General features: G+C 30.9%; 3 protein-coding genes across 5 annotated transcripts in view; 2 read left to right on the top strand and 1 right to left on the bottom strand.

Moving 5' to 3' along the window:
* LOC108562017 overlaps positions 1–18,115 on the top strand; it is a 60,862-nt gene extending 42,747 nt beyond the window's left edge. For 2 of the 3 annotated variants that reach the window (XM_017920189.1, XM_017920190.1), the window contains 2 exons: positions 15,759–15,897; positions 16,701–18,115. In XM_017920189.1, coding sequence (XP_017775678.1) covers positions 15,769–15,897; positions 16,701–17,516 — 945 coding nt within the window. In that variant the 5' untranslated portion in view covers positions 15,759–15,768 and the 3' untranslated portion in view covers positions 17,517–18,115. Of the gene's footprint in view, positions 1–7,691; positions 7,903–15,758; positions 15,898–16,700 lie in introns of those variants that run through there. The other variant, XM_017920191.1, reaches the window with a different exon arrangement.
* On the bottom strand, positions 8,321–9,281 carry LOC108562018 (methyl-CpG-binding domain protein 3). The gene is made up of 3 exons (XM_017920192.1): positions 9,137–9,281; positions 8,766–9,080; positions 8,321–8,703 (listed from the first exon to the last, which is right to left on the bottom strand). The coding sequence occupies exons 1-3, from the start codon at positions 9,190–9,192 to the stop codon at positions 8,385–8,387; spliced, it is 690 nt and encodes a 229-aa protein (XP_017775681.1). The 5' UTR covers positions 9,193–9,281; the 3' UTR covers positions 8,321–8,384.
* A 1,533-nt stretch (positions 18,116–19,648) lies between the features above and the next one.
* LOC108562005 (60 kDa SS-A/Ro ribonucleoprotein-like) lies at positions 19,649–21,825 on the top strand. Its single transcript, XM_017920175.1, has 6 exons — positions 19,649–19,798; positions 19,907–20,431; positions 20,490–20,701; positions 20,754–20,959; positions 21,023–21,592; positions 21,656–21,825. Exons 1-6 carry the CDS (start codon positions 19,780–19,782, stop codon positions 21,777–21,779), a joined length of 1,656 nt encoding a protein of 551 aa, XP_017775664.1. The 5' UTR covers positions 19,649–19,779; the 3' UTR covers positions 21,780–21,825.
* Positions 21,826–22,193: the final 368 nt, after the last annotated feature.

Genomic DNA, 22,193 nt, shown 5'->3' with positions numbered 1-22,193 from the left:
AGTAATTGAAAAGGGGGAAACTTGATATTCAGTGTACACAACTTTTGTAATTATGTAATTATGTATGTATTTTTTGCCTAAAACTTATGACATAATTATATACAATTAAAGAACTGAAAAATTTTGATCCAGAGTTAAGATTTAATTATTACCAGTACAGGTATCCCCCGACTTACGAATTAGTTCCGTTCCAAAGGGTTGTTCGCAAGACGGGAAAATTTTAAAAATTTCAAAATATACTTATTGTACCACACTTTTTCATGATTTTTACTTATTTATATAAATTCCGTATTACTGACTGCATACATTTAAAAATATAGTTTAAAATAAACAAAATACTTACTTACAAATACTTTTCAATGTAGACATCACTATTATTTAATACAAAACGATAAAAGAAACAAAACAGATAGTATATGTTCCAAAAATATTATATTTGATTACAGAAATTATCAATTTTTGTTTGGACAAGTTAGAGCTTTTAGAATTTTGTTTGTAAGTCCGGGAGTTCGTAAGTCGGGAAATACCTGTACTTATTATAATTTATGATTAACTAAAAACAGAAATAATCTATCGTTAAAAAAAACATGTTCGTAGATAATTAGATCTTTCACATGATACATAAAACCAAACACATTATTTTTATGACTGTCATGAATACAAATGAGTGCGTTTTGCGATTTTGCTTTCGCTATTTTGCGTGTGACAAATTGATGTCCCTTGAGACTATTCCCATAATTAATCACCGCAATATAAAAATCCCTTTATCCTTATTACAACGAAAATATTCATTATTATCATGACAAAAATATGTTTTTATTTATTAATGATTAATTACAGTATCGACATAAAAAATATATCCATCGATTATTCATGATATAATTATCCCATAATTGTAGACTTTTATTTTAGTTATTCTTCCTTTACGTTAAGATGTTTTATGTTAATATTGGTTGTTATCTCCCTAAGTATGGTTTGAGGATTACTGGTGCGTTAACCGAAACGGCTTACGGATAACTAATTGATAATAATTACCAATTAATAAATAATCTTTCGAAGCGAATGATTAAATTATACAATTCATTAAAAAGTTAATATGCGTGCAGCTCTTGTTTATAGTTACGAAAATCCTCCGAACTGGTTATTTACCTCAATGGAGCGATTCGATGGGATTTCACAACAACATTCTGGACAATGTTCGAATTAGTAGTAACGTGAGTGCAATTTCGAGTCGGACTAACTGTAAAACAAATTTAATAATTAAATTATTATGAAAAATAACATAGTCAAAATGTTATATTTGATTAATAAATTAATGTTTTAATATCCAAATCAATTTAAATAATAAATTACATATAAAAACATATTTGAAATAATTAATTTACATTTTTATTTCAAATATATAAATGTGAAGAAAATGTATACATAATCACAAATGAACATAAAATAATCTCAACAAAGTAACAATATTTACTAGTTTCCAATCGATATATTCATAATATTAAAAATAATTGGGCAGAGAGACTGATAATCAGTAGCAAAATATTTGTTTCTTGTATTGTTGCAATAAATGTTATTATTATTTAAAAATAATTTTAATATTTTCTTTTTTTTACATATTTAATATTTAAATTTCTAAATTTAATAGTTAATAAACCATTTAGTGTGTATAAAGCATACACTAATTGGCAAGAAGCTCGAGACTCTTGACGAAAGTTCACAAAATCACAACGTAGACGAAATTACGTAGAGTACAATATACTAACAAGCAACATATTTAATTATATTCCATCTAATTAAACCCCAACTAAAATTAAACTATATATAATTAAATACTAATTTTAATTGATATTATTTTGGAATTATATAAGAAATTTACAACTAAACAAAATGCACTGGATAAACAAATACAGTGAAACCTCGCTTAACGAGTATAGTAAAACATATTCAAAAATGCACATAATATGTGTACAGAAGTTAAAAAAATGACGAGTCACTAATTATGCAAAACGTCGCTCGTTAAGCGAGGTTCCACTGTACATTGATTCAGTATCAAAATCAGTGTATTTATTTTAAAAGAGTGAATTGATCGAGCACTGACGTAATTCTTAAATGTACAAATACGAGACGTGTCGTGACTGATGTGCTCTTTAGGTTTACTATAATCCATCAAATTGTAATTTATATAATAACACTGATCCTTTTTTTTTGAACGACAAAAACTTTAATAAAGGATAAATGTAACAGTATTTTAGAGTCACTAGGTCATTGCTCAAATCTTATCCTCTATTTAGTTTTTCATTTCAACTATAATTGATTATACATCAAATTTCTTATATAAATTAAATAAAAAGTTTTAAAAAGTATAGTACAGTAATTATTGTTCTTTTTATAAACGTTATAGATGTAATAATAACAATATGTATAGAAACAGTTAACATACAAAAATAATTATCTGTTACAAAGGGCTATTGATCATAACTTTTAAATATTAATTATCCACTATTCTTAAGTTTATTCAAATTATATTTCAATATTCGATAATCTTCGATTATCTGGGTCTTAATTTTGCGACCGTCTTAGTGTTTACTTATTTTATAAGGTAAACAATGCAAATGTGCAGTTCATTAAATAATTTTACAAGTAAAACAATCAAAACATCACGAATTTCCTTTTAATATGATTAAAAATGTGTTTTTTGTATATAAAGTAAGTTTGTATAAATCGAGTTTTTCAATTGTACTTTGTACTTTACTGTACTTTTTTTATGAAATAATAGAAAAAAAGTTCTGATATAAGTTTCTAGAACAATTGTAAATTATTTGAGAATTAAACATAGCATCTCTTACTGTCTGTGTAATATTAATGTTTCTGACTAAAAAAGGTGTATGTTTTATATTTTATCAGTTTGTTAAAGTACAAAGTGTATTACAAGAAAAAATCTTAAATTAAGAAATATTTTATACTTTTTACGTTTATTTTCAGAAAAAGGCACGACTAATTAAATTTCACGTGTTTTATTTAAAAAAAAATGTACACATTATGATTAAATGAATAATTTTGAAGTTTTGATATGATAATTAATGGTTGTCACTCATTTTGATATATCAAATATATTTTATGAATGTATGGACTTTCCAATAATTTTGGAATAATTAGAACTAAAGCATAATTGTGGTATTATCAAAACAATTAACGTAAATGGACTATTGTGTATATTTCATAAAAAATCGATTTGTAAATGAAAATTAGTTTATATTGACATAAATATCACATAAAATCATTGCAACTATTTTTAATTTATAAAATAGTAATGCAAAGAATATTAGCTCCGTTTTATCTATAGCAGAAACTTAGTAAGATTTAAATGTAATTCAAATTACTAATTTATATAAAAAAAAACAATATTGTCAAAAATGTAATATACCATGGAACCTCGCTTAACAAGCACCTCGCATAACGAGCATTTCGGTTAACTAGCAAAATGAATTGTAAGTAAAATGATTCGCTTAACGAGCGACGTTTCGCATAACGGATTGCGCGCCTGCTACATCATTTTTAAAATTTATGAACACATATTATGTGTATTTTTCAATATGTTTCACTATACGAATAAAAATCCGGAAATTTTGGAAAGTATTAAACTCGTAAAGCAAGGTTCCACTGTACTAATCATTATAAAATGCATTGATAATACAATAAACATAATAATTGCATTTATTATGTATAACTGAATACCTTGCTCAATAAGTTCGTAGGATGATATATACATGGAGCTTCTATTGAAAAATCCATATGATGTTTAGGAACTACCAACTTTCAGACGACGCCTGAATTTCGTGTGTTGATAAAACAATACTTTTGATGGAAAAAATACCGTTGAGTTGATAATTCCAAACACTGTTTGGAGCTGTTCAAGCGAAATAAAAAGGATTTTTTTCATGCGGTATGTAACAATGGATGAAACCTGGATCCACCACAACACTCAAAAGTCAAATCGGTCGTCAGCTGAGTAGACAGCAAAAGGTTATTTTGAGGCCAAAGATAAATCTGTCTACAAGAAAGGTATCGAAATGTTAGAGCAGCGTTAGTATGAATGTGTCATTCTTGAAAGAGACTTAATCATAAATAAAGTCGAATATTGCCCAAAAGTTGCTGCTTTATTGATCAACCTACGAACTTATTGAGTGAGGTGTTATATAATAAACACATTATAGAATGTCTCACTAAATATATTATAGAAAAAATCATTATAAATGTTAGAATATTGGAATTTATTAAGGTATATTATTTATTGAATTAATATAAAATAAATGTGTTTATTAAAATTAGAAAATATTATGTATGCAAAGGCTCAAGGAAAGAGTGTGGACGAGAAAGGAAGGAGATTAGGTATTCATTTGGCGTTCCCGTTTTTAACAATGTAACCTGCATGTCGAAGCGGATACTGCCTGAATAATTTCAAATTAATTATCTACAATAATTACTATTAAATCAACGAACATAATTAATATTGAATAAATAACGCGAAGTGCGAAGGTATGAATAAAACAAGAGGAAGTGAGAATGATGTATATATGTATATATGAATGATGTCGCATTCGGATTTCGAAATGCGTTCGCAGTGAACCATTTACTAGTGTTTTAACGGTGAAGACACAAGGAGGAAATTCATTCCAAGTTTAAAATTCCGTTAATGAAAACTCGTTTTAATGAGATTTACTGCAATTAAAAAAAATCATAGTTGCGTGAGGAAAAAAATTCGAAAAAATAAAAAAAAATTTACAAAACAAGAAATAAATCAGGCTCCTTTTTTTCTTATTCTTTTTGTTATTCTTTTCAGCCTGAAAGATGTCGCTTTTTTTTTAAATACGTAACCATTTATTAGAGTCTTTAACGGTAAAGACACAAAGAGGAAATTCATTTGAAGTTTAAAATTCCGTTAATGAAAATTCCGTTTAAATGAGAATTAATGCAATAAAAATTCATAGTTGAAATGCGCGTTGCATGAGGAATGAGGCTCGGAGCGGATTTTTTTTTCTCTTTTTTGTTATTGCTGCTGTTAAGTAATTTCTGTGCATGTTGGTCCAGAATGAATGATATTGCATTCAGATTTGGAAGTGCTAGAGATTTAAATGGTGAAGAAACAAAGAGGAAATTCATCTGAAGTTTAAACTCGATTAAATGAGATTTACAGCAATAACAAATAAAAAAAGGAATTTAAATGCGCGTTACGTGAGGAATGAGGTTCGTTGGGAACAGCTTTCCTGAAGGGGGGAATCCCCTCAGCTGCATTTTGTCTCTTTTTTTGTTATTGTCGCTGTTCGGTAATTTCAGTGCATCGGGGTGTCGAGTTCCAGGGTCCGACAGGTGACGCACGTCAACCGGAAACGACTGTGCGCACTCGGCGTGTTTCCTGCTGGGTGCAGGAACTGGCTTTTGTCCATTACCCACCTGCATTGCTTACGTTATTCGTATGCTGTAGCAATTGATCCTAGGAGCTCTTGCATCGTAGAAGGTTGGAAGATCGGATGAATAGCGCGAAGATCTGGTATCAATTGCTGGAATAGCTAGTTCTCTTGGTTTAGAGGTGGATCGTGGGCGGCTGGCGGCAGGGGCGGCGAGAGAGGGGTTCGCTTTAATGTCGAAAGGTCGCGGCTTGTGTATAAATCCTTTAAAGAGCAATTGCCGCGGTGCGCGTTCGGATCAAAAGTTGAGGCGCACAAGAATATTACCACAAGAGTCTGCGTTCGATGCATGTGTAGGAGTAAGAGAAGTAGTGAGTGAGAGAGAATTCGCGTCCCGTTAATTCTTACGCCTCGTGGAAATTACATTTCACCTTTGTTACACTGCCACTTTTTTTATCCGTCCTCTCTCGCTCCTTGCGTTTGGTCTCCCCGCTGTCTCGAAATTCCTTGTCCTTTTTTTTGTATGTACGATTTAACTCTGGAAACCGCTCTCTTATCCTTCAGTTGCCACTTTGATCTCCGCTTCTTAAAAGACTCGCATGCAAAAGAGTTCTTTCGCTACTCGTTACGTTAATTATAGTCCGCACTGCTTTTCATCCAATGTATATTATCAACCTTTGAAAGATCGTTTCTAGAATTTCAATAGACCTTGCAAAAAAATATATTTTTTGAGGTCGCGTTTTGTCCAATTTTCTCCCACATACAATAATATATTACTTTGTATTCAAGGAATTTGACGTTTGATTAAATTACATTTTAATTTACTAAATACATTTTTTGTCAATCTACCTTAATTTAACATTCCTACCTTCTACTACATGCAGCAATTTTTGCTGGTTTCACCACATATACAAAACTTTATTAATTGCAATATTTTATATAAATTAAACATAATTTAATATTTAATTAAATTTCCAGATTTAATTTGCATCTGCCACATACAAAACTTTATTCATTACAATATTTTATGAAATATAAGTTATAAATTGCTTGTAAATTTCATATTTAATTAAATTGATTTTTAATCTACTTCTGACATTTTTTTATCAACTTACATTAATTTCATATAAACTTAATTACTCAATATTGAAATATTAACACACATATTAAATTCAATGCAATTGTTATTAAACTAACCGCATTTAATTTATTTTCTAAATTACAAAGCCTAATTTTCTTAAAAAAATAAAATATTTTTAAAACACCACTAATTAATAATGACTTAATTATGTAGCGCTTAAATTATTGTAATAAGTAGAATTAAAAAAAAACTTACATTTGCTATCAAAAAATACGTATCTAATGTAGTTTCTAATCAATTCTACAGTTCTTGAGATATTAAAGTTAATAATCGATGCTAATCTAAGTAATTATAGACAGATTACGCTTTTATCAAGTTCTTCAGTTTAACAATTTATAATATTTAATCAATGTACCAAACGATTGTTTTGTGAAATTAGATTATCTGACCTAACATCACATTTAAATTTGTAGATAATTATTATATTATTAGAAATATTTGTAAGATTATTTAACTTTTATCTTGATTTTTGAAAATATCAACACCGTTAGTGTTCTCGTATTTCCCAAATTTATGTATTAATCCAAATTGTTAAAAATGCATTAAAATGCAATTCTTTTCTGATCTATTTAGATACATAATCTAAAGAAAATGATAATATTAATAACATTGTTAATATTGTTACCATGTAAAATCCACATAAATAATCAAAATCCTCTTATCGTTAACTTTTATGACCTGCATAAGATTCCCAGTTGTATTTAATGGCCTCGGTCCTAGACCAATTTTTAAAGTTATCTCATGTTTTATTGATGTCCCCTTGTTACGATTTATACCGCATTACATGTTTACGCGAACGCATTTTGTCTTATTACGATTGTATACGACAGTATGTGCCATGTTTGGTTTGAAACTCCCACTTGTTACTGTACATTGGTCTGCTGTTTCGCAAAGCTCATAGTTTGTTCGTGCTTTCCTGTATAAATTGAATTTGTGTGTTTCAATCGCTGATACAAACAATGAACATTTTAACTCGGTGCATCGTCGCCATTTCAAGGATTTTTGCTCTATTGATTTTTTTAAATAAATGCACTTTTTTGTAATTTTTGTTTTACTTGCATATCTCAAGTTTACTTTTATTTGTGTCAGTTTAGTTTTAGTTATTTTTGATCAGGGCCTCATCTTTTGATGGCCAAATTAATTGGACTCGACGTTTCCAAATGATATACGCATTCATTAAAAGTTCAGTTTTGTGCGCTCTCCGTAGCCGAGAAGCTACCGTAACGGCAATTAAATTCATTTATATTCGGACATTAAAACGGTTTTATGAATGCCCATATGCAAATCCGTTCGAAAGTTGTTTACACATTCGACTTTTCCATTTTACTTCGATTTACCACATCCGAATTATATGTAAGCAATATTAAGTAACAGGGTACATACTAGTTTTAAACGTCCACGTAAATATTTTCAGAGATGAAATATTCAATATATGTGTATATAATATTAGTGTACGTTCAAGAAGTAAATTCGTTCAAAGGTACAATCTACTATTTAAAGTGCGGCAATTCATGTTCGTTAATTTATATAAATACAGTCTATTCCGCTTAATCGGGACACATCAGGACGTTCCGATTTAACGACTGGCCCAATTATCCGAAGATCCGTTTGTTTCCGTTCTTTAGGATTTGTCCCTAATAAGTGTTTGTCCCAATTAAGCGAAATCTTCTGTACATATATTTGATAGGATTGATAAACAAATGATCAAATATAAATATAAAAATGTAATTTATTAAAATGATTGATGTTTTGTATACAAAGATTTCCTTACATTCTAACAAACTAATAAATAATACTCTTCCATATATATATATGTATAGAACTTAAAAATTAAATCACATCTTCAAAGCATCTTGCAGCTTCCTTCTTGCATTGGCAACTCTCTCCTCTTGCCGTTTGATATCATCATCAGCTATATTAACAGCCTGCACCAAAGGCTGCTTTGGATCCAAGAACACTCCAGGATTCTTCTCGAGAGCGTTTTTAGATCCAGTTTGACCAGTCACAGGTTGAGCAGAAACATGCAGAGCAGTCGCAACACTTTGTATAATAGTCTCATCAGTGACATTCGGGCCAACAGGTTTCAAACCTTTCGGCAGTTCCATTCCCTCAAATTCCACTCCATCCATATCACAAGCACGTAATCCTTCCAGTCTATTAAATTGAAAGAAACATAATTAAAAATAACGTTTTGAATTAAGGAAATTGCATGTTACCTTTTCTCCCACATCAATTGTTTTGGTTTCTCTTGCACTCCATGCTTAAAGTCTGCTTTAACTTTACTCTCTTGAGTCTTGTACACTGTGACTGGTTGCTTGAAAATTGAGGCTGTTTGTCTGATCGGTGGGACTAGAGAAGCATCATTTCTGACTCCTCGACTGTAGTACATAACATCCACTTTTCCCACCTGAATTCCTGTCTTCTTGAGGACATCGGCGTTGCGATCCTGATGCTGCCATCGCTTAGGTAACGAGGAACACTCGTATTTAGTTTTTTCAATGGTTATTCCACTCATTATCCCGTATAAATTTCTGAAATCTTTATAATTAAAGAATCATAGACAAACAAGAAATAACCAAATACAGACTTGCCTGTCTTAAGTTCTGACGGAACGTTAGTATTTGTCGGTAATACAGGTTCCATTTTTACTAGTGGGCATGCGCCTTACAGCCAAGTAATAATTTTAAAGTTATCGATTAATATTATATAAATGAACATTTAGTACTTAAACTTTGCTTTCAATTCTATTAGATTTACAGTGTTTAAGTTTTTAAAAATATTAAATTTCACAAACAGTACAATACACAGCACTAATACACACATTACAGACAAATTCACATTAAACTTTTTAATGAAAATTTGAAATAATTTACAAAAAGTATTTTATTTTAAAGAAATGTTTATTAAACTTCTTTAACATTTATTTCATTTCATTTCTTTACATTTATATTGCTATTTTTTTATTTTAGTCAACTCAATTTTGTATATAAATTCACAATTCCTACACTTTACCTGTATTTCTCGTATACATGGGCCAACTTCGACTGACTGATGTAAAATACATATAACTTTTGTAATTTTATTTTTTCAGATAAATGTATAGTTAATTAATGAATGACCTCCATTTTCTTGTTAACACGTAATGACTCTTTCTAATGCATTTCTGGCTCCAAATTTGTTATTTCTTTACAAATATTTTGTTTAAGCTAGTTTATTATTTGTGGTTTATTCTGGTAAACCATCCCCACAAAAATAAATCAGGTGCCGTTCATTCGGGAGAACGGGGATGATCTAAGGCATTGTTCTGAATCCCGTGTTAACAATTATTGGGCCAATTAAATTTTCTATGGAAACAACTTCAAATCAAGTTTCAAAATTCGTCTTTAGCGATGTTCTGGAGATGCCAACCTGAGAAGCACGTCGACGAGCAGCCACAAATGGATCATCGTTAACACTGTCATACAGCCACCACAGCTTCTTCAATGCAAATAGTACGATGAACATTTCATCATTGATGATCACATACTGCACCACGTTCCTAAAAACGACAGATTAAGTTTCTAATCATGTTTGCCCTGGGAGCTGTTGGAACATTAAAATGCGTACAGATTTTTTTTTGTTCGTTCTAACAATACATCGTCGGGTAATATAATAAAATTCTACAATTTTGACCAGTTTTTGCACTGAGTATGTAGCCATTATAAAATTTCTAAATATTCTTTATAATCTACAACAAAAATACATTTAAAAAAATTCAAAAGTTATAAAATTTTTAAAACAGTCAGTCCATGTTGACTCACCCTGTACAACCTTCCTTTTTCTACAATTATACATTCCAAACAACTCGTTGAATTTATATTATTTGATATAATTCAGTTGAGAGTTTTCGTTGAGACCTTTATTATCCTGGCATAGATTTGAACAAAAAACTGCACTAAAATTTGTAGTAATTTTTGTTTATATATAAAAACGAACTATAAAATGAACCGTAAACTAATAGCTTTTCATCATAAAACATAAACTTTAATCGCAAAACGTTTGTGTATAACTGAAATTAAATAGATATTTTTGGAATTCCCAATGTAAAGGTTTCAAAATTTATGTTTCATATTCCTGTATAACAGTTCTTTTAATATTGATTTTACTATGAAGTTATTATTTTTTAGAAATACTTTTATTTTATTTTGAACTTTCTTATTTTTTTTAATAATTGTTAATTTCTAATTAAAGTTATGTAATTGATAATTTCCATATTATAATTATTTTAGTTTATAAAAAACAAGGATGAAAAACAATTAACTCTCTTCTATTATATTTTCGAAATGTTATACAATTGAATGTTAAACCGAATGCAGAAAATGCATATTAACATATACTTTTATTTTATTTTTTTAAATCGTGTAAAAGCGAAATCGTACAAGGAAAGTGCCGTGTAAAACATTTATTGAACAAAGTATAGTTGTATATACAATTTGTTTTTTAAGCCATGGAAGCTAATGGATAATGTTATACGTAAATAAGTGAACAATAGCAGAAGATTTATTGAAAATATGAAATAATTATTTACATTTTGAATGAATGATAATATTTATTGAAACAGTAAAATTACAAAATAATAAAATTCAATACAATAATATAAATATAAAACTCAACTGCTTCCAAGCGCTATTGACTATAAGTCTTTCTGCCCTTTACATTTTGATTAATAATTAATTTATATAAACATTTATAAAGAAAGAAGTAAAGTAAGATTGTAGGTGTTAATTAAAATCCTACATTCGCTACATAGTGAATTGAAACTGGTTCTGTTTGAGAACCGTTTACTTGTTTACATGCAAATCTCCAGTCTATTATTAGTAAGTGCTTTCTTCGAATGCAATCAAAATATTGCAACTAATTGCAATTCATTATACGGTTATAACGAGCACGACTGAATTTTTCCATATGCTTTCGGCGCAGCCAGGATAGGCGGAACACAGGTATTAAGTTAACTAGGAAAGAGAATGTGCACTTTCCGATTCCGTGTGCATGGACCCCACTAAAGTGATTGTGAAGTGATTACATCAATAATAATCGAAATCATAATAATCATAATCATAAAACATTTGATTTTCGGTCAGAAATTATGATCCGAGATTGTGTAGGCACGTAGCGTGATCGACGGTCTTCGAGCTGGAAAAAGTATTTGGTCCGTCCTTGGTCACGTTGCATAATGGCAAATTGCATTCTAAGTGAACTCTCTTGAAGATCTGAGTTGAGCTACGTGCACGGTGGACTTCAGTTGGATCACATACCTATGGTACGGCGCGTGATTACACGAACAATAATAATGGTAATAATGATGATAATATTGATATGGTAACGGTCCGTTTTCTTTATGTGCATATGCATGTGTCCATTGTCTGCCAGAGAGCACAAAAGCGAACAAGATAACGCTACCAACGGCATAGCAGATTTCCTTCTATCCGAAACGCTTCCTGGATGAGAAACAAAACGCGCACAACGTGAAGAGTAAAAAAAATATCGAGAGCATCTGGCAGATGGAAGACACATATACACATAAAGAGAGAGGACAACCCTTTCGGCCTTCTCCTTCATACCAGACCGTTGCGTAATTCGAGAGGTGGAAGAGACGTAATTAAAACGAACAGAATGGCAGAAGATCAGCTTTTACGGATTTGGATCGAATCATGTATTACATGTACTACACTATATACTTACTATATATATATGTACAAATAGTATATAGAAATGTACGTATAAAAGGGCGTTTCGAGCGAACGGCCTTGCCTCGCACAATGCAAGGTCGTCCATAGAAAGTATTATGCACCAAGCTACACACTCACCAGGCCGACAAACCGCTCGTACTCGCAGGCAACGCCGAAGAATATAAATATTAATATAATGTACAAGAGCAAAAAAAGGAAAGAAATAAGCCACGAAAGGTGTACTCGATTTAGTCATAAAATTCAGATGGGCCTCCGGACATGGGTGACCGGATCCAATGCGTATCGAAAACTATAGTGACGGTAATTACGTCCACAACCAAGGGTTCGACCAATCATGAATCCTATTTTTTCTTTTCTTTGAGGAATCTCCAATTCCCAGTAGAAATGCGCGTAGAAACTTGAAGACTTATCTTATAATTCCTACGTATCCATGACACGTACCGTAATAAAACATAACTTACCATATTTTCAGATTATTACAGGTCATTTTGTTCAAACTTAAGTTAATTGCATTGCAATTAAAGGTAACTTTGTAATAAAATAACAATCAAAAGCAGTTTATAGTTTAGAGAGTTGTTAAATAAAAACTGTACAAAAAATATTACAAACATTTATTCTATTTCGACTATTAATTGTTTATTACTGATTACTATAATATAACTGAAATGTGGCCTTCGCTTTCTCGTGAATTATAATATTATATTATTGTAGTAAGATAATTAATTATTCCACAAGTTACGAGTTATGTTAATTGTAATTCCTAATGACTATAATTTAATCGATTTTCTAGTAATTCCTACATATTCGTGAAAAACTTTATTAAAATTTTCAATTGTTAAACTTGCATTATGCAGGTGAATTGACTAATTTCTTAGAAAATTTAAAATATTGATACCTCTACTCGTACCCTTAACCGTGTCAAAATATTTTCTTTTCGTTTGAATGTAATGGGATCCATATTATATCCAACTATTTCACTTCAGATTTAACAATTATATCTTACATTCTCTGTGAATTATTCACATATATGATTATTAACAGTAATAACATTTTAATATATAATAAAAATACACCTTCTAACATCTAAGTACAAACATTTCTAAAATATTATTTTGATTATAACATCAAAAATTATAAAATACATGTTTTGAAATTTTAATCGTTAAATGCAATATAATAGGAAGATTAAGGTATTGGTCAAACAACATAATTTCCAAATATCGTAAATAATTCCATTTCGTATTATATAAGTTTAGTCATAAAAATAACCGGAACTGGAATGCGGTCTTTAGTATTTTTGTTTACCCCGGTTACTTTTCGAGAAGAGGATCATCGTCCAGCCTAGATATCGATTCGTACACTTTCATTTTGGCCTACTGAAAGTAAAAAAAAAGTTTCCATCGAGACTATCACCAAGTAAATGCATGCTTGGATTTCCGAGCTCTAAACCCGTTCCTCTCAAAATATCGAAAATATTGTTTAATCTTGTCGTCAACATCGGCTGCGGTTATCGTCTCGAGCACGGATTTGGTTTTCTTCTTTTCTCTCCACAATAACAACCATTATAAAAGTACGTGGGAGTCGAATTAACAGAGCTTGAAAGTGGCCGAGCCCGAGTGAAAGAAAATTAAATCTCCTAGACAGCGCCGTTCAATCGAGACAAACATAACATGGCATTAATGATATCTATTCACGTTGTGTTGTTACTCTTGGTATTGGTTGTCTGCAGAATTCCTTAAGAGACGTCGCGTTCCGTGTCCATTGGAGGGATGAGATGTTCGTAGGTGGACCCTGTTGTTATTAGTACGTTTAAAGGATATGGAAATTACCAACTGAAATTAGATTTGACGATATCTCGCGATTCTACAGATGGATAATGCCATTTGGTCGCTCTTCGAAAACGGCTTCGCTACACGTGACTCCTCGGACCATTTATGGTGCGGCCAGAGAGACGGACACGGCCTGAATAAATCTCCACTGTAATCCAACCAACACCCATGCGGTTTTCCATTGCGATCGTCTCTCTTCGCTTTTTGATAACAATTGAAATGTGACCATATGGTGCATATTTACGGCCCCTCGACTATTTCTCGCCCACGTGAAATGGCTAAAACCGTACCGAACCAAACCGAGGCGAAAAAAAAAAAAAAACGGGAACCGTAATCTTTCGCTCTTTCCTTATGCAACCAGAGACCACTTAGGTCAGGTCAGGTCAGGCTTTACGTAACTCCCCCCAATACAACAGGAACTTTCGCCGTCGCCGCCGACTTTGTTTATAATTGCCAAACCCGTTATTGAATTGCATTCTACTCCGACGCCTATTTTATTTGTCGCCACTACTGCAGTTGTTGCTTTTTTTTATTATTACTTTCCGATTGTTTCGCTCTCTTTGAAGTAAGAAGACAAAGGACTGTTTGTCTGTCATTTGGAAATGGCGCGTTACGCCCGAGGCGCGCGCTTTTCCCTAGTATCGTTAGAATTTTCAATTTAATTGCATTTCGCGAAAAACTTTAATTTGGTAACTGTTTTTCTGACTTAACTTTTTTTGTTGATATTTTGTAAATCAGACTCGTCCCTGACATTTTAATTCAACGGAACGTGGGGAAAGACAGACCGCTTATTATTATTTATACAATAATAATTGTTCACAAGAGCGCGTTCTATTTTCAAGTCCTTCTCGAAACGAAAGTCCTTTAATAATGCTCTTCGAAGACTATATTCTCTTATTTCTATGAAAATAAAAAATATCTTCAAATTTTCAAAAATATTTTAGAAAATATATCTATTTCTATGTAGACAATGAAAATAAATATTTAAAATTTAATTAGAAAATCAACTGAAAGTACATTAATTTATTCTATGTAATGAGTATTAGCAGGTATAGAAATAAAATAAATAATTCTGAATTAACTGTTTTAAATTTTAAACTGTTTAATACCTTCTCCTTAAAGATGACTTTAACTTGCGGTACCCTATAAGAGGTATCGTAGTATAATATAATTTAACTGAATACGGTTTGAATACCACTGGTATAGAATCTATTTTATTGTTTCTATGCAGGCTAGAGGCTGTGAACAAGATTCAAGTATTTGGGGATTCTTGTTAGTGAAGTACATCTAATGTACACAAGGAAGGTACGTGTTCAGATATAATTGGGTGTAATGTGAGTACGTTCGTAGCGGCCGTTTTGATAATAATAATAATCATCGAGTTCCTGTTATGCGGCCTACATTACGACGAAGGGGGGCTCGATGCAAATGCCGTCGAGCCTCGGATTTGCATACGTACATACGAATCAAATTTATAATATGAAAATATAACATTAACGGCGCATTTAACGATCGCTATCGCTGCCGCCAATTGCGACAGGGAAATCTAATTTAATTTATACATTCGAAACTCCCTATGCACGCACACTTCCCATCGACCGTTTTGTCCATGGTATAGTTTTCTAAATTGCATTTCACCATGATGTTACAGATAGGGCAGTATGACTGACTGCGGCGAAGACATTGGCGAGAGTCTGGAAGATGCTCGCAAGCTGATCAAAGATCTGAGGGAGAAGAGCCGAGCCCAGGCCCAGCAGATCCTCGCTTGGAGGCGCGCATACAAAATGCAGGTTTGTATTTGGTATACAAGATGAGATGTGCAATGCCGGATCTAAAAGTGAATGCCGATGTTTTGATCTTTCGAAATTGGAAATGTTTATATACATTTATACTCCCACTGGAATCTTCTACAAAATAGCAGCAGTATTTTTTTTTAATCAAATCAACTTTATTTCTTAATTTTTTAACGTTTCATTGAAAATAATAGTAAATCAAAATATTTAGAGAATATTGTAAATTATATGTTATTTTCATTAATATATAACAATAATATCAGCACTTTGTTAATGTGACTACACATTGCTACATTTTATCTTTATATGATGTTTGTTGCTATTAAAATAGTATATTAAAGGAGAATTAGTTAGTGTTAAATCACAGAAAATAAAATTGACATCAAGCAAAATGTTGTTAACATTTAACATGTTCTAATTTTTCATATTTCAAAAATTTGGCATGAATTTCATAAATTATTTCTGCAACAATATTTTTATAAATCAATCATTTTCTCTTATTTTTTTTAAATGTATACTAGCCAAATATCCGATTTAATAAATTAATTAATAATAGTTATTAATTGTTAATTTATATCAAAGCTAATTATTGATTGAAAATAAATTTAAAATTATCTTAATAATTGCTAATTTTGTAATAATGTGATAAAATTGTAAATGCTTTAAAAATAGTTGAAATTGTGCGTACAATACGTGTTTGAGACTAGTTTTTAATTGTTTTGATTATTCATAAATAGTAGTATACATTTAAATCTGGAAATAGGATAAATTGTAGTAATTTTTGTTTTGTTATTTTTTAGGAAGTTTTGATAACTCGTTTGAACCGCGAGAAGGCTGATCAAATGAAGACTCTGTCATCGAAGCTGCTGCTATTCGAGTCCCGATTGATCAGGAAGCAGAAGGACATTTCCGTGATGTTAAACCACAGAGAGGTGATCATTCATCGGCAGCAGCGGATAATTGAGACCCTGACGAACCGTTTAATTGACAACGGATTGGAACCTCCTGTTTCGGACCTGACTGAGTTGGACACGAACATCCTGGACCTGGAGTCGCTGAACGACTCCGACAGTGCAGTCGTGATGGAGGAGGATGCTGAGGTGCACATTCCGAAATTCAGGAACTCCGATTCGATCACGGTGGTCCGATCCATTTCCGATGCCATCGACCCGAACCTCAAGTACACGATACGCCGTTCCAACGGATTCCTGCGGCGACCCGAGATCCTGGAGACCGTGTACAGCGTCGAAGAAGACGGCGACAACGACAACAGCAATTCCATCGAGGTGCAGACAGAGGTGAACAAGAAGAGAGACGCTTTTGCAAGCGGAAGCGCAAAGGCTATAGTCACAGAGGAACCGGAGAAGACGGCACCACCGGATTGGTCACCCTACGAGAGGTCAGACAAACCGCAGGACGATCCCAAAGTAACTACATACAATAGAGTCATGTCCAATCACAGGTCGGTGACGAAGCCGAAGGACGTTAAATACAAGCGCATCAACAAAGCCAAGTCGAAGAGTCTCGAGGAACTGCGGGGCAGGTTAAAAAATTGGGTCGAACAGGGCAGCAAAATGGCAGGAATCTCGCTTGAGCATAGCCAGAGCTACGCCTGACTCGCCGACTTAAAATCGCCTAAATGATAAATTTAAGCCCTTTTAAAATAATTATAATAACTTTCCTACTGTGTATTTTTACGTTTGTTCTCTTTTAAGTACAATTTTTATGAATATTTACTATAGTGATACTGTGTAATTATTAGCCATTGCCATTACTATTAGATTTTTTTAACGTAATTAATTACATCTATATTGATTAAGCGTGCGTTGTAAATATTCTCTAAGGAACAAAGCAAAACAAAAACTATCTTTCTTCAAAGCGTCCAAAAAAATCTACAAATACGTTTTTTTACGATATATTTAATCTATATCCTTTGAAGCAAAGACCGTTTTTATTTTTTCTACTAATCGAATTGTGATAATTGTGATTTTCTAAAAGAAATAAAGATGAAGATATAGCGTGTATCAATAAATATAACAAAGTTTTATCTATACAATCTATTTAAACAAAACAAAAAAAAAGACATAACTATTATATTCGATAAATCTGTAAACGTGAAACAATTATTAATGCAAAAAATAAAAGCATAAGCAAAAGTATAAACAACATTTATTATATTATTATATAATCTACATATCATTGTAGTCAATATTATGACGACGAATTATTATTAAATATTTTAATGTGTAATTTTAATTTTTATGTTACCAGCATTAAAATTTCAATTATTCGAGACACGAATTTATGTAAATAATTGATGAGAAACAAAATGAACAATCTTAATTGCGTACCTTGTATATTGTAAATATATATTATTTTTGTGTGTGTTGTAAATTTAGTTCCTTAACTGAATCACTATTACTATACTTGGACTCACCAAGTGCATTGTATTTTCTTGCTTCGAATTGAAATGCGGCAAAAAAAAACTTAAAGCATATTTAATTTATATGAAATATATATGTATAAATATATCTAAAATTAAGAAATGTAACATCTTAATAAATGTGTGTTTGTGATTCTATTATTTATATTCTGCTGTTGAATAGTCTATATATATATGATACAATTTAAAATATATATATATATACGTGTATTCTAAAATAAATGACAATCCTATATGTTGCAATTATTATTTGCAGTTTTCCTTTAAAATCTTTCTCTCTTGTACATGCTAAAATCCCTTCTCGAAATGTATGTACGAATAATACGCGTTATTGATTTCTGATTATTGGGAAAACTCGTGCGCGCCTTTTGCAAATACAAAAAAAAGGGTATAAATATTGGATTAGCCTTGTGCGCAATTGCATGCAAATCGGCCAATTTAGCATCCTCTTGTTTACATAACAAATATCGCACATAAGACAAAATATTATATTTTATTTGTAAATTTAAATATTAAAACATTAGCACAACTTGACACAATTCTATAATTTTCTTCTTGAAATAATTTTAAAATTAGGAAATACTGATTAATAACTGTTAAATTACAGCAACCAAAATAAACACAGATTGATCTTATATAATAAGTTTTGAACAAATTAATGCAATTCATGAAAATCTATTGGTAACAAAACATTTTATCCTATTATAATATTATTTAAACGATAAACTCCACGATAGTTTAATTACACTAAATTGAGTCGACAATATATTGTTTGCTAAGATATTTCTTTAACTTATATTAATTTACAGTCTTTCATGCTTTCTTTTATTTAAATTTTATATTTATAATAAATACAGTAAATACTATAAATTAATGATTTGTTTTTATCATAGACGAATCATGATACAAATATACATGTATATATTTATTCGATTTACATAAATGATATTTAGTCTTTAATATAAGATGCTAAATGTCTAGTTAAATAAGAGGAATTACTCTATAAAGTATTATTTTTCTTCCTCCTACTTCTTTCTCTGCCATTTAGCTGCGTCCTGTATAAAGTAATTAAAATGATGTACATTATTCCATAGTGTTTAATATTAGAATATTTCCATAGTTTTATATTAAATATTATTATTTATTATATGCAACCAGTATAATAACCTGGCTATACAAATAGTATATACAGTACAGGCTACTTGTGAGCACTTGTGAGTAGGGAAAGTCTGCTTCAAAGGATAATAGTCTCTGTACATCTTAACATATGGTTGATTTGGTAACTGGTAATCTTTCATGTTTTAGTTGGCAACTAAATGATGAGCTGTTGGTTATTATTTTTATTTTATTGTAGATCAGTGCGACATTCTTACGTTCGCTTAATTATAAGTTAATTTAAACCCATTTAGTACTACATCTATAAACACTATCGAAAAATGGAACAAACAAGCAAAGGTAAATACCTTTATAAATCCTATATTACTATTATGTATATACATTGTTTATATTAGCGTTAAATTCCTGTCTGCTGAATCATAATCAATATTTGGTCCAATTTTCCAGATGTGATGGAACCAAAGGTTGCTCCAGAAATACTCCTGAAACAGTTTCTGTATTTATCAAATACAATAGGCTACAATCTGTTTTTCACTGGAAAACCAGAAACCCATAAGAACTTTGATGCATGGAGTCTTCCATTTATTACTGACCTATTAAAATCTGGCAACCCCCATGTAATATTAAATATAATAGAGAATACCAATGGATTGGATGCAATCCCAAATCGAGAGACATTATTTTATGTGCTGGCACTAATTACATTGGCAGAGACAACACCTGCATTCAAACATCATGTATACAGGACAACCCTTCAAGTAATTAGGAATGATGAGGACTTCTTCAATTATATTAAATTTGTTACAAGACTCAATAAGACCTTCTCCAAGGGAATCAACAAAATTATTGCTAGATACTACTTAAACAAAGAACCTAAACAGCTGTTAAAAGATTTTGGATGTAAAAATGGTTACCATGGATGGACTCACAAGGATCTAATAAAACTGTCACATTTGAAATCCAAAGATTTGTGTATTTATCAAAGTTATTACTTAAGCTTAGCTAGTTCATTTAATACTAACTGTTGCAGTTACAAATGCTATATTGGATTATGTTCTTAGAGGTTCTGCTAGTGGAATCATTAGAGCAAATGGTGATAAAGAAGCATTATCTGCTATTGAGTACTTGGATAAATGTAAAGAGTATAGAAAATGCTTAGATGATGATACTGCTGCTGAGATGTTAAGTGAACTTAACTATGATATTACTTATCCTCCAGATGCAGTAAAGAAACCATTAAAGGTCATATTTTATTTTTTATTTATTCAAAATTCTGTAGCTAATTGTTTTTCAGGTTTGGGAAACACTGATTGAGCATATGGATTTAAAAGATGTGATCAGGAATCTAGTAAAATTTTATAAATTGTATTTATTGAAACTGGAAAGTTCATTCTGCACAAAACTGATTGATATTTTGACCAATGAAGAAAAAATTAAACAGTCTAAATTGCAGCCTTTGGACGTGTTCATTGCATTGAAGCTCTTTGAAAATGGTGGAAAGTGAGTTAATATTTTCAATATTGACTCGTTGAAATAGTAAATAAACGTGTGTTTTTATTCTAGGTCAAGAGATCCCCATCTCGTGAAGTACTTGACAGACTTAAAGGCAGAAAATGACAAAGTCAACAAAAAGCAGAACATTATAACTTCTGCAAATATCTTAATTTCGGACCCGATTTCATGTCCTCATATATCCAATGTTCTCAATCTGACGCTACAAATGTCCACTTGCAATTTTGAAACAACAGGCAAAAGATTTCTGATAAATATCGTTTTGGACAAAACCAAGTGTACTACACTAAATAATATTAATTGCGATGAGGCTGCTGCTATTATAACGGTACCTTACGTAATTGCTGAGAAAGATGTGATCGTGACTAAGCAGCTTCCCAATGAATGCGTAGATTTCGACATAGATTTCAGCAATTTTAAGGATGCAGTAAACGCACTGAAAAAAGCAAATAAACTGGAAACTGATATCCGCTATCAGAAAATGGAATTCGACTATGCAATCGAAAATCAGAAACTCGTTGATGTGTTCATACACATAAGCGGCTCACCTGTACAAAATATCAAATCAACAACTGAATCTTTCAACAAATACAAGGAAATTATGAAGATGCCGTCTGCAAAGTAAGATTTATTATTATTATTATCGTGTACTGTGTTATATAATATATTTTAACTTCTTTTTAGATTGGTGCTATTAAATTTTTACAATACTCGTAAGAAGAGTTATGATGAAAGTATATTGTCTATACAGGGTTTCGACACAAACATCCCGAAAATAATTAACGCTTTCATAAAGAATTTGTTTTAAAATGATTACAATTGTTGGTCTCATAGCACTTTTATTTTTTTAGTTTTGTGATATAATTTTGAATAATTTACTAATAATACTAAGTTGGTAATCGAATTAAGTTAATTTAAATTATTACTATTTTTATAATTTACATAATTCTACAATTGTATTGATTTGCTTACTTTTTGAGATTAATTTAATGAGATTGCCTTTATATATTGAATTGAATTTAATTACAATGTTCTAATTTGTTTATTATCGAAGAAATGCTTATTTTTTTACACGCTTATATTTATTCTACAAGAAGTTACATACTTTGGCTTTATGTATTGATGTTTATGAATAAAAATGTTAAAAAAATATATTTGTGACTAAACACACTAAACCATTACTATTTTAGTTATAAAAACAACATTTATTTTTTTAATTTAT

The sequence above is a fragment of the Nicrophorus vespilloides genome, unplaced genomic scaffold (assembly GCF_001412225.1).
Source record: "Nicrophorus vespilloides isolate i.1.1-1 unplaced genomic scaffold, Nicve_v1.0, whole genome shotgun sequence".
Lineage (NCBI taxonomy): Eukaryota > Metazoa > Arthropoda > Insecta > Coleoptera > Silphidae > Nicrophorus > Nicrophorus vespilloides.
This window is presented reverse-complemented; position numbering and strand designations above follow the sequence as displayed.